General features: G+C 52.2%; 1 protein-coding gene across 1 annotated transcript in view; it reads left to right on the top strand.

Annotated features, from left to right (window-relative positions):
* Nucleotides 1–9,902: 9,902 nt before the first annotated feature.
* The window catches only part of LOC143692474 (uncharacterized), an 86,613-nt gene continuing 84,833 nt past the window's right edge, over nucleotides 9,903–11,682 (top strand). Inside the window, exons 1-2 of the mRNA XM_077172706.1 lie at nucleotides 9,903–10,008; nucleotides 10,051–10,928. Of these exons, the coding sequence (XP_077028821.1) occupies nucleotides 9,903–10,008; nucleotides 10,051–10,928 (984 nt within the window). The remainder of the gene's footprint in view (nucleotides 10,009–10,050; nucleotides 10,929–11,682) is intronic.

Here is an 11,682-nt window from a genome sequence, read left to right as displayed (position 1 = left end):
TGGGAGAAATTCCCCTGAGGGCAGGAAATGCTCCCTGTGGATCCTTTGCCATCTCCCCAGAGGGTGAAGGGTTGAGCCTGGAGGAGTGGGGGGATCGGCCCAGGCTCCGTCATTGTTGGGGATCCCCGAGTGCAGCAAACGGGAGAGTTCCCGGCTGGGAGAGGCCCCACTCAGAGGGAGTCGCTGGCCCAGGAGAGCTCCAAGGGCTCCTTTTGGAGCGCTGTTTGCAGGGCCCCAAGAGAGGGGCTTCAGTCCCAGCAATGGTTCATCCTGGCCGCACTGAGCACCAACAGCTTTCATTGGCAGTGTGAGAACAGGGATGTTGTGCCACAGAGGGAACAAAAGCAGTTCCCAGGGCTGCTCCTCCAGAAAGCAGGAGCTGGTTGGGCAGCAGCAGTGCCTGGAGCAGACAGTGTTTGTGATGAGCTGCAGAGGAGCTGAGCCCAGGGGCTGTTGGCCAAGGCCGAGCCCCAAGGAGCATTTCTCAGCTGGCAGGGCGGGCTGAGAAGGGGAGGGGGGAATGCAGCAGCACAGGGCCCATGGAACCAAGGGGCCATTGTGACACTGTGGGGCCCTGTGAGACCAAGGGAGCATTGTGACACTGTGGGGCCCTGTGAGACCAAGGGACCATTGTGACACTGTGGGGCCCTGTGAGACCAAGGGACCATGGTGACGCTGTGGGGCGTCATGGAATCAAAGAGACCACAGTGACATTGTTGGGCCTCATGGAACCATGGAGAGATCATTAAGACACTTCACTGCCTCCTGGAACCAAGGAGACCATTGTTATACTGTGGGGCACTATTGAATCATGGAGACCATTGTGACACTATGAGGCCTAAGGGAATAAGCAAAGCACTGTGACACTGTGAGGCCTCATGGAACCAGTGAGACCATTGTGACCCATGGAGTCCCCAAAGAACCAAGGGGACCATTGTGATCTGTGGGGCATGGTGAAACCAAGAGGCCTTTGTGACATTGCACGGATGCATGGAACCAAAGCTCCAGGGTGACACAGAGGGGCCTCCTGTCATCAATGGTCCATTGTGACACTGTGGAGCCAAAGGAGACCATTGTGACACTGCAAACCCCCAGGGTCCAAAGGTCCATTGTGACACTGCAAGGCCTCATGGATTCATTGGGACCATTGTGACACTGTGGGGCCTTCTGGAACCCAGGGGCCATTGTGACATTGCTGGATCCCATGGAAACAAGGGTCCATCGTGACACTGCTGGACCCCATGGGATCAAGCCACCATTATGGCACGGCGGGGCCCCATGGATCCAAGGCACGATTGTGGCACTGTAGGGCCCCACAAAATCAAGGGGACACAGAACAGATCTGGCTGGTTTGGCCTCCTGTTGACTGCCTGACTGGTCCAGCTGACCCTGGCATGTTGAGGGTCTCTTCTCATCTGCTGCTGAAGCACTGCAGCTCCGTGCTTTTCTTCCTATGGAAAAGAACTGTCCCCCTCCTCCAGGCACCTGTGGCCAGAACTGGGATTTCACCTCCAAATTTCCTTATATCCAGCGATTGTTCCAATAGGGATATTGCCAGGACAAGTCTGTCTTGCAGTGGTTTTACAAGGGTCACTTTGCATCGGTCTCAAAAAACAGTGGGGAAGGCTCTGTGATTTCCTTCCTATGGAAAAGAACTGTCCTGCTTCTCCAGGTGCCCATGGCTGAGATTGGGGTTCCACCTCTAATATTCCCTATATCCAAAGTCTGGTCCCAGACAAAATCTTCCATTCCTGACAAGTCTGGCTGGCCTTGGTCTAGTGAGGCTCTCCAAACACTGAGGCTCTGTGCTTTTCTTCTATGGAAAACAACTGTCCTTCTAGTCCAGATGCCCATGGCCAGAATTTGGGTTCCACCTCGAATATTGCCTGTTGTGACAAATTGGAGGAGACTGTTGGCTGGAAACATTTCATATGTGGGGGGAGGAAGGTGCAGGTCCAGCCTTGCCCTGCCCTGGAAGCCCAGCCCTGCCCTGCCCTGGAGCCCCAATCCCCCCAGAGCCTCTATCCCAGCCCAGCAGTGGCTGCCAGTCCCTGGCACAGCACAGGCAATGCTCCACAGCCACCTCTGCAGCCCCAGCCCAGCTCCTGAGGGACCAAATGAGCCCAAGCCCCACCTGGGGGAAGGGCCCAGGGAGACCAAGGGGTATTGAAGGCTGACCACAAGGCAAGCACACATCTTGACCCTACCTCCTCTTGGAATTTCCATCTGAACTCTGCTGGAATCCAGGAGTTGGTAGCTGTGTGTGTGCTTCTCTGTATCTTTTTTGAGTTTTTCTCTTTCTGCATCTTCTTCTTCTGTTTCTGTGCTCCTGCAAATGTTGATTAACTTTAAATTGAACAGGCTTGGAGTTTGTGAAGTTGAATGGGCCAAGTCAATGCTTTCAGAAGTGTTTTTTGTTGATTGAATATCTGTTGTAATACATGACAAGAATTTTTAAAAGTAATGTAAAACTTTTTGTGTCACTGACAATCTGTTAAACCACTGAGATACTGAACACACCTCTGTGAAACACAAATGTTACAGATGAAAAAACCCAGGAACTTCCTCTTTCGTTTCCAGTCAACAAAGAAGCAGCGGGCCATGGCCCTGGCCCCCATCTCAACCAAACCAAACCAAACCAAACCAAACCAAACCAAACCAAACCAAGCAACCCTGCCATGGGCTGAGCCCCTTCCCCCCTCCCCAGGCTGCCCCACCCCCATCGGCCCCATTCTGACCAAACCAAACCCCAACAGCTCCCAAACAGGAAAACAAAAGAGGCTACAAAACCCCAACCAGAACAAAGCCAGCCACAGCTGTTAAAATCTCACCATCAAGTCCCCTCCCCCAACACAACTAAAACCAAAACCCCCTAAAACTTACAACCCATACAAAACAACCCTACAACTAAAATTAAACAAAAAGCCCCCAAAAATGAGCCATAAAACCAATCCTAACTCAACCCAACCATAACTTCAACCACAAGTTACTCGCAGGTCAGGTGCCAACCCTTTCAATACTTCAATCCTCCCTCAAAAAAAAAGGGAAAAACAAAATACAAACATAAAAAAATTATAAAACCATCAAAGTCAGTAAAGAAGACATGAAATCCCAAACAAAAAAAAAGTACCTAAATCTTAAAAAAAAAATCCTCTTGTAAACTATAAAGAAAAAAACTCTTTTTTATAGCACATAAAATTAAAAGAAAATAAAAATATTCAAAATATTATCAAACAAAAAACCTGCATACTAAAACAAACGAAATGTTAAAATAACTGTAATTTCATAAAAAGTTGAAACAGGAAATGATAAAAACATAATCCAGTACCCCCAAGAGAAGATCTCTATTCCCAGAGAAAAAATAATTTCAAAAGTAAATAATAAAAGCTTTTACCTTTAAAGAACTCATCTTTAAAACAATACCCCATAAGTTGACATTGCCCATCAACAAGCTGTAGAAAAGCTTCTGGCAATAAAAACAACTTAACAATACCAAAGTTCCACAGAACTGATATCCATGACAAAATTAAGAACCACAAAAACCCTATTTTTTCATTTTGTAAAAAAATCTCCATAACCTTAACAAGAAAAACTTCTCTCCCTAAGTAAAATAAAAAAAGACTATTCTAGAAATAGTAACCTAACTAGAAATTGAAATTTTACTTTCTTTAAATTGTCAGTAAAAAGAAAAAGTTGTAAAGAAAAATAATTGTTACTCCTTTTTCCTTTCTTAATTTACTGTTAATAAAAATTTCTTTGTACACTTTTAAAATTTTAAGCCCACTTTACCTTTCTCGTAATCCAATCTCACAACAAAATAAATACATAAATAATTAACCAACACTAAAACCCACCATACTCATCAAATCATTAGTTAAGAAATCTCAAGATTAGAAAAATCTTAAATTAACAAACCAAAACCACAACAATGTCATAATAAACCTTTTGCCAAAGTTTCCCTGATTTTCTAAAGTTCCCAGTAAAGGCTGATTTATAGTTTGGAGCTCCTGAGAACCTCTTGTTGGCATTTCTCCAGGGAGTCCAACTCAGAGGACAGAAAAAACTGTAAATTCCTTTTAAATGTCTCCTTGAGAGAGTTGTTTCAGGGATGGGAGTCAGGGCTTGTGTGTCCTGCTTGGCCCAGCCCAGGCAGGGCTTTCCCAGCCACATTCCACACTCCATTGCCCAGCTGGAGCCGCTGGTGCCTCTGAGTTGTGCTGCCCCAGCCCCAGGGACGCTCTCCTTGTCTGCCCATTCCCCCATGGTCTCTGGGCAGGGATGGCCTCACTGGGGGCTGCTGACATCCTCAGCAATTTGGAGGCTGCTGCTGAATTTCCCTGCTCCAGAGGCTTGTTCAGCCTTCAGCTCTTGAGTGCAGGAATTCAGTGTCCCAGGGCTCATGAACATTCAGAACACCCGAACAAGCCAAGCCTTTGGGAACTATTTGATTTTAATTTTCAAATCATTTCTGGTTAATTAGACAGATCTCAGTAGTCTATCCAAAGTGAATACAATATCTTTAAAAAGACAGTGAGAAAAGATTTTTCAGGTCCTGTTTAGGTTTTTTTCCCTTGTTAATTCATGGACATGTGCAATCTCCAATTGACACTGAATCCAAGTACCTCCTCATGCAGTTTGAACAGATATGAAAATCAAGACCCTTCATGGCTGACAATCAATCTGACTCTGTCCCTACCCCCAGCCCACCATTTCCCCCATCCAAGCCCTGGCACTCAGAGCAGCCTTGTGCAAATCTGAGCTCCCTCCAGCCCAGGCTGCACCTGCAGCTTTCAGCTCCTTGGCTCCAACTCCCATCTGCTTTCCTTGCAGAAGGAGCTGCCCGAGACATAGAGGGATGTTTGTCGCTATAGGACACAAAAGAACACACGCTCACACCGTTCTCAAGGTGAAAGAGAAAAAAAGGGCCGTTTATTTTCTGACTCCAACATTTATAGTTTTCCAAAAGTGACAGTGGATTGGAGGGTGACAGTGGCACCTCTCCAATGCCACTGGTCAAACCAACAGTCCATCAACTTTCTCCTCCTCCATAAAGGAATGCAAAACAATGAGTTATTTACAGAAAGTGTGTGAGAAAATTCACCACAAGAATGTCAACATCAGAAGGCTTAGAAAATCTTAATAACTCAGGGTGACATGTCACCCTTTTTCCATTTAAAAAGAAAAAGAAAAGAAAATGAACAATGTAAAAAGGAAAACATGAACAATGCTCAGTGTCCACTTGCGGACGAATCATCAGAGCGATCACTCCTGTCATCTGCATCTGAGTCATCACTCAATGATCTGCCCGCTTGACCCCTTTCAGGTTGGTCACGGTCTCCGTCTTGCTCATCGGCTGGATTCTGCCTCTGCGGTCGCAGGTCAGGGCGAACACATTTCGAAGGTACCCAGCGTACCCCAGTATCTGTGGATACACAAGCATACCCGCGCCCCGAAGCGATAAGGTCGTAGGGACCTTCCCACTGTTTGGTGACTAAATTCCGCACCCGAACCTTCACTCGAGGCTGATGTGCCTCGTCCGCAGCCTGCAACGAGAGATGGTGATTCAAAATGACAGGGTTATTTGAGTTCTGTGGCACAGTGAGATGATTGATTGTGTACAAAGCTTTTGCCGACCGACTGTGCGGGGTTTCACCCTGCATTCCCCATTTTTGTTTTTGAAGAACCCACTTCAGAGTACCATGAGCGCGTTCTACAATAGCTTGACCAGTTGGAGAATGAGGGATCCCGAACTTGTGTGAAACACCCCACAACTGCAGGAACTGCTGCACCTTTTGCGATGTGTAAGCAGGACCATTGCCGGTTTTCACCGCAGAAGGTATGCCCAAAACGGCAAAGGCCTGCCTCCAGTGGGCAAGGACATCACGGGCCTTCTCCCCAGTGTGAGCCGAAGCCCACATCGCAGAGGAGAACGTGTCCACTGTGACATGCACATACTTGAGCCGGCCAAACTCGGCAACCAGGGTGACATCGGTCTGCCAAAGCTCCAAGGCCCTAAGGCCTCTGGGGTTCACCCCTGCCGGCAAAGGCGGAGCAAGTGCATGGCAGTCATCACATGACTCAACAATGTCACGAGCCTCAGTTGGCGTCAGCTGAAACTGCTTCTGCAGGGTATGTGCGTTTTGGTGGAAAAACCCATGCGATGCCTTGGCCTGCGCGAGTGTATCAGGCTGAGGCGCTACCCACGCTGGGTTAGCCAGCTTGTCAGCCCTCGCGTTACCTTCCACTATAAAGCCCGGCAAAGTGGTGTGACTCCTCACATGCAGAACATAGAATGGATGAACCCGGGCCTGAATGGCACACCACAAGGTCTTCAGTAAGTGAAACAAGGCAGGATTACTGACCTCCTTCAAGACCGAGTGACCCAACCGCTGTGCGATATCAGCCACATAGGCGGAATCCGTGATCAAGTTGAAAGGCTCCTGGGAGAATCTTTCAAATGCCATGACAGCAGCCCTCAGTTCAACCAACTGGGCTGACCCATCCTCGTGGCCTTCCAGAACCTGCCACTCAGATCCATCCCTCCAGGTAACAATGGCCTTCCCAGTCCTCCCTGAACCATCAGTAAAGACAGTGGGTCCTTGCAGGGGTTCCTGGCTATTTTTGGGCCGCAAAGAGATTTTTGTGGATTTTGCCATATGCAGTAGCCTATGGCTGGGCAGATGATAAGTGATCTGCCCGGAGAAATTTTCCAGAGCACTCTGCAGGGAGTGTTTGCAAACACACTGTTTGCAAAGCTCCAGTCAAAATCCTCCCGTTGCACCGGGAGTATGATCTTTGCGGGATCCGCACCCATCAATTGCAAACACCATTGCCGGCATTTGATTATCAAGCAAGCAATCAATTTAAACAACGCAGTTGCCATCTTCTGTGGCTGATGGGGCAGGAAAACCCATTCCAAAATGTGCAAGGAATCAGACCAATTGTCACTCCACTGGCCAATGATACCCGTGGGATACGAATCTGGAGTGGTGACGAACACAGTGACATCAACGGAGGGATCAATGCGATAAACTTGGCAAGCCGAAACAGCTCGCTGAACCACCTCCAACGCCTTATGCGCCTCAGGGGTCAGTGTGCGAGGTGATTTTAGATCAGCGTCTCCTTTCAACAAATCATACAGAGGAGACAGCTGCGCATTGGTTACTCCCAAATATGGACGCAACCAAGTGATGACACCCACCAATTTCTGAACATCATTCAGTGTCCTCACAGGATGCACAAATTGCACCTCCTGGTGACGGATCGTCCGTTCCAGAATTTTGACCCCCAAATACTTCCAAGGTGGTTGCTGTTGCACCTTCTCCGGAGCCACCTGCAGTCCCTGAGCATGCAAAGCATCAAGCAACCGAGGCTGAATCCTCAGCAGCTCATCCTGGGTGGACGCGGCCACTAAAATGTCATCCATATAATGATACAGACGTGCGTCAGGAAACTGCCTGCGAACTCCAGACAAGGCACGGGCCACATACCACTGGCATATGGCAGGAGAATTGCGCATGCCCTGAGGCAATGTCCTCCATTGATACCTCTGTGCAGGCTCAGCCTCGTTAATTGCTGGCACTGAGAAGGCAAACTTCAGTCTGTCATCGGGATGCAAAGGAATTGTAAAGAAACAATCCTTCAGATCCACAATGAGGACTGGCCAGTCTGCAGGAAGCATGGTAGGTGATGGCATGCCCGCCTGCAATGTTCCCATGCTTTCCATCACGGCATTAACCTTTCGGAGGTCTTGCAACAACCTCCATTTCCCAGACTTCTTTTTGATGCAGAAGACAGGGGTGTTCCAGGGGCTGGTGGAAGGCTCCAGATGACCCTGGTCCAACTGCTCCTGCACCAGATTCCGAAGGGCATTCAACTTCTCTTGAGGGAGGGGCCACTGCTTTTCCCATACAGGTTTGTCAACCAGCCACCGTATAGGAGGCGTCGGACACTCTGCGCCCTTCACTGCAGTGGCCCCCATCAAAAATCCGTCCCAATGCGCATCCCCCAAGCAGACAGAACATCCCTCCCCCAAAGGTTGGCAGGAGTAGAAGTAACATGAGGCCTAACCCAGGCCACCTGTCCCTCTGGGTTCGTGACCAACACAGGCCATTGGCTCACATAACATTGTGCCGTCCCTCCCAGGCCAGCGACAGATGTCCCCACCGGATCCAAGGGCCACTCTGAGGGCCAGGTCACAAGGGAGAGAACCGTGACGTCAGCACCGCTGTCGAGAAGCCCACGGACGCGGACTTCTGGCGGCATCGCACCAGGAACAGACAGGGTGCACAGCATCTCGGGACGGTCCTTGGTCAGGACAGCAGTCCAGTGAACTTGAGGCGGCCCAGTGGAGCCAAAACTGCCAGCTCCAGGCGACTGATCAGCTGACCTGCAAACAGAGGACTTGAAAGGCACAAGTTGAGCAAGCCGCGTCCCTTTCGGGATCGTCACGGGGGGGGTGGGTGTGGAGACCATGGCACAAATCTGCCCCATGAAATCCGCATCGATAAGCCCCAGGTGCACAATGATGCCCTGAAGGGTGGCACTAGACCTCCCCATAAGGAGAGCACTCATGCCCCCACCCAAGGGACCAAAGGCATCCAGGGGAACCTTGCATATCTGAGAAGACTCTAACACAACTGTTGCTGTGGTATAGACATCCACTCCTGCTGATCCACGGGTGCTGGCTGCAAGCCGGCAAAGGAGACCTCCATCGGCACCGGGGTCTGGAGAGAAGCTTGTCTCCGCATGCGTCCCCCCTGCGCGCTCCGCTTGCCATTTCCCGAGCCTGGCAAAGCTTGGCCATTAGCATGAACAGTCGCCTTGCACACATCAGACATATGATTCGGCCTACCACACCGACCACACAAGAACATGGGGAACTTCACCTTCTGCGCTTTCTTCCCCTGCTTCTTGCCAGCCGGTGCAATCCCCCGCTGTGGCCGCTTGCCCTGCGGCGCCGCCCAAACCGGCTGCACAGCGGCAGCCACGGCAGCCAACTTCCGATCCTGGGGGACGATGTCCGCACAGGCCTCCACCATCTCAGAGACAGTAGGATCACCAGGCAGAGCCACTATGACTTTCCTACAAGCAGCATTGCAATTGCACTTGACAAGGTTCGTAATCGTAACGCTCCTTGCCACAGGATCAGGCACCTGCCTCTCCACGGATGCAATCAGCCTTTCCGCAAACGTCATGAAAGGCTCGTCATCCCCCTGGACAATGGTCGGGAACGGCGGCCTCGGAGCAGCCATTTCCAGGGTCTGAACAATCGCAGCCATGCCCAGCGAGTGGCACTGTTCAAGCACAAGGGGATCAAATCCAACCTGCCCTTGAACATCCTCATAAAGCCCTGTTCCCAGCAGCATGTCAGCGACAACCCCACGCCTGGGGTCCTGCGGACCCAGCGTAGCATTCCGCGACACCGCATGGGCTGCCAACCGAGCCCACTTGGTTTCAAAGACACCATACTGCACAGGGTCAAAAAGAGAACGTGCCACACGACGGAGATCGTAAGGCGTCAGCCTGTCTGAATCAACCCTCCGGAGAGTCTGCATAACCTCAGCGGACCCCAAACCATGCTGAGCAACTGCCTCACGGAGCTCCTTCTCCAGCTTATATGAAAGGGGTTCATAGGTGTTATGAGCAACACCCCTGAGCACAGGGAAAACCTGAGGATCCCCTGGCAAAGCCACCGCACCTGACACTCCCTGGTCCTCAGGCCCAACAGGGGCAAAAGACGAAAATTGCCTGGGAGCCAGGCCAACACCACTCGGCCCTGGGCCCCCCGCAGCACCGGCAGAGCCAAAGGAGCCCGCCCCGCGACCCTGCAGGTGCCGCGAGGAAACAGGCTCATTCATCTCGTCAGTCTTGGTTTTCGCCTCTCGCCAAATACGTTCGGGATGCCTGGGACGCACGGTCACCTGACAGGCAGGAAGCGTCCACAAATTCGACGAGGAAGTGCTGTGGCCCCAGGCACCCACCGGCCTCCCGCTGGCTGTCCAACAGGTGCGCTAAAGGTAAACACCCCAGCGCCCTGTCGTGTTACAGCTCCAGCAGGGGCCGCCCCGGCGGACGCAGGTACCATCCCGGCCCACAAATCCGGCGCGGGCCGGGACGAGACCGGCGCGGGGCCCCCGGCCCCCGACACAGGGGAGGGACGGGACGCCGAGAGAGACGCAGTCCGCGCAGCTGCGTCGCTGCGGGATGGCACCAGGGAGCCCGGCAAGCCCCCTATGAGGGTCCGTCCCAAACCACAAGACTGCCCAGCCGGTACCGCCCCCACCGAGCAGAGAGGGGCGGGCTGCCCGCTCACCGGAGCGGGACCGGACAGAACGCCGACCGACGCCCTGCCCCCGGCTGCGTCCACCGACTGCACACGCTCAGCGGGCTGCGCCGGCCCAGGGGCGGGTGACGCCCCGCGCCCGGGTGCTTCCACCGACTGCGCATGCCCAGCAGGCTGCGCAGGTCCAGGGGCAGGTGACATCCCACCCCTGGGTGTATCCACCGACTGCACATGCCCAGCAGGCTGTGCAGGCCCAGGGACGGGCGAAGACGCCCCCCCCGCCGATGAGCCCAGCTCGGAGGTGGGCAACCCTGCCCCCGCCGTGGCCAGGGGGAACTTCGTGGAAACACCGCAATTCGGACACCAGGTCGTCACCGAACCAGACTCAAGCCAAGGCGGAGGCTGGCCCTCAAGAACCGGAAAGGCACAAAGAAAAGGCAACCCGTCCCCCACCCCACCGCCCACGCCGGGCGAAGCAGGACGAGGACGGCCTGCCGAATTCACAGAGCCCGCAGAAACCCAAGGGGCTCCGCCCCCCAGCACACCGTCCGGAGGCGGGGAGGGGGACTCCACATCGGACAAAAACTCAAACTCCCCCTCCTCCACGTCCGAGGCAGAAGAGCTTCCCCGGGAACTCCGAGGGGTACAAGAGCCAGACCCCTCCCAAAGCTCCACACATCTCTTCCACTGCACCAGCAGCGGTCCCACATCTAGAGTGCAATCGTCAAAAAGGGCCTCCATGAGGCGGGTCCCCACACAAGACCACTCCTCCCTAGAGAACACCCTCTCAGGACCTGAAAGAAACCCTCGCTCCCGGGCCCACAGAAACAACCTCTCAAAGTCATCCCAGGAAACAGAAATCTGTTTCCACTCCAGGACCCCCCTCCAAAGATCCAAAAGGAGGAGATCCTCCTCAAAACCCACAGCACTCGCCATTACCCCAAGAACAGCAGGCAAAGCACCAAAGAGAGGGGGGGGAACACCTCACCACAATCTGCTGCAATACACACGTCAGGGTCACCAAATGTCGCTATAGGACACAAAGGAACACACACTCACACCATTCTCAAGGTGAAAGAGAAAAAAGGGCCGTTTATTTTCTGACTCCAACATTTATAGTTTTCCAAAAGTGACAGTGGATTGGAGGGTGACAGTGGCACCTCTCCAATGCCACTGGTTAAACCAACAGTCCATCAACTCTCTCCTCCTCCATAAAGGAATGCAAAACAATAAGTTATTTACAGAAAGTGTGTGAGAAAATTCACTACAAGAATGTCAACATCAGAAGGCTTAGAAAATCTTAAAAACTCAGGGTGACAAGTTCCTGACCCCCAAAGGACACAAACCTGATGAGTTGTGGTTCCCAATCCAGAGGCTGCACTTGCACCTCCCTCCAT

This window comes from Agelaius phoeniceus (assembly GCF_051311805.1).
Source record: "Agelaius phoeniceus isolate bAgePho1 chromosome W unlocalized genomic scaffold, bAgePho1.hap1 SUPER_W_unloc_1, whole genome shotgun sequence".
Taxonomy (NCBI): Eukaryota; Metazoa; Chordata; class Aves; order Passeriformes; family Icteridae; genus Agelaius; species Agelaius phoeniceus.
Note: the sequence above shows the minus strand (reverse complement) of the source record. Positions and strands in the feature narration are given on the sequence as shown.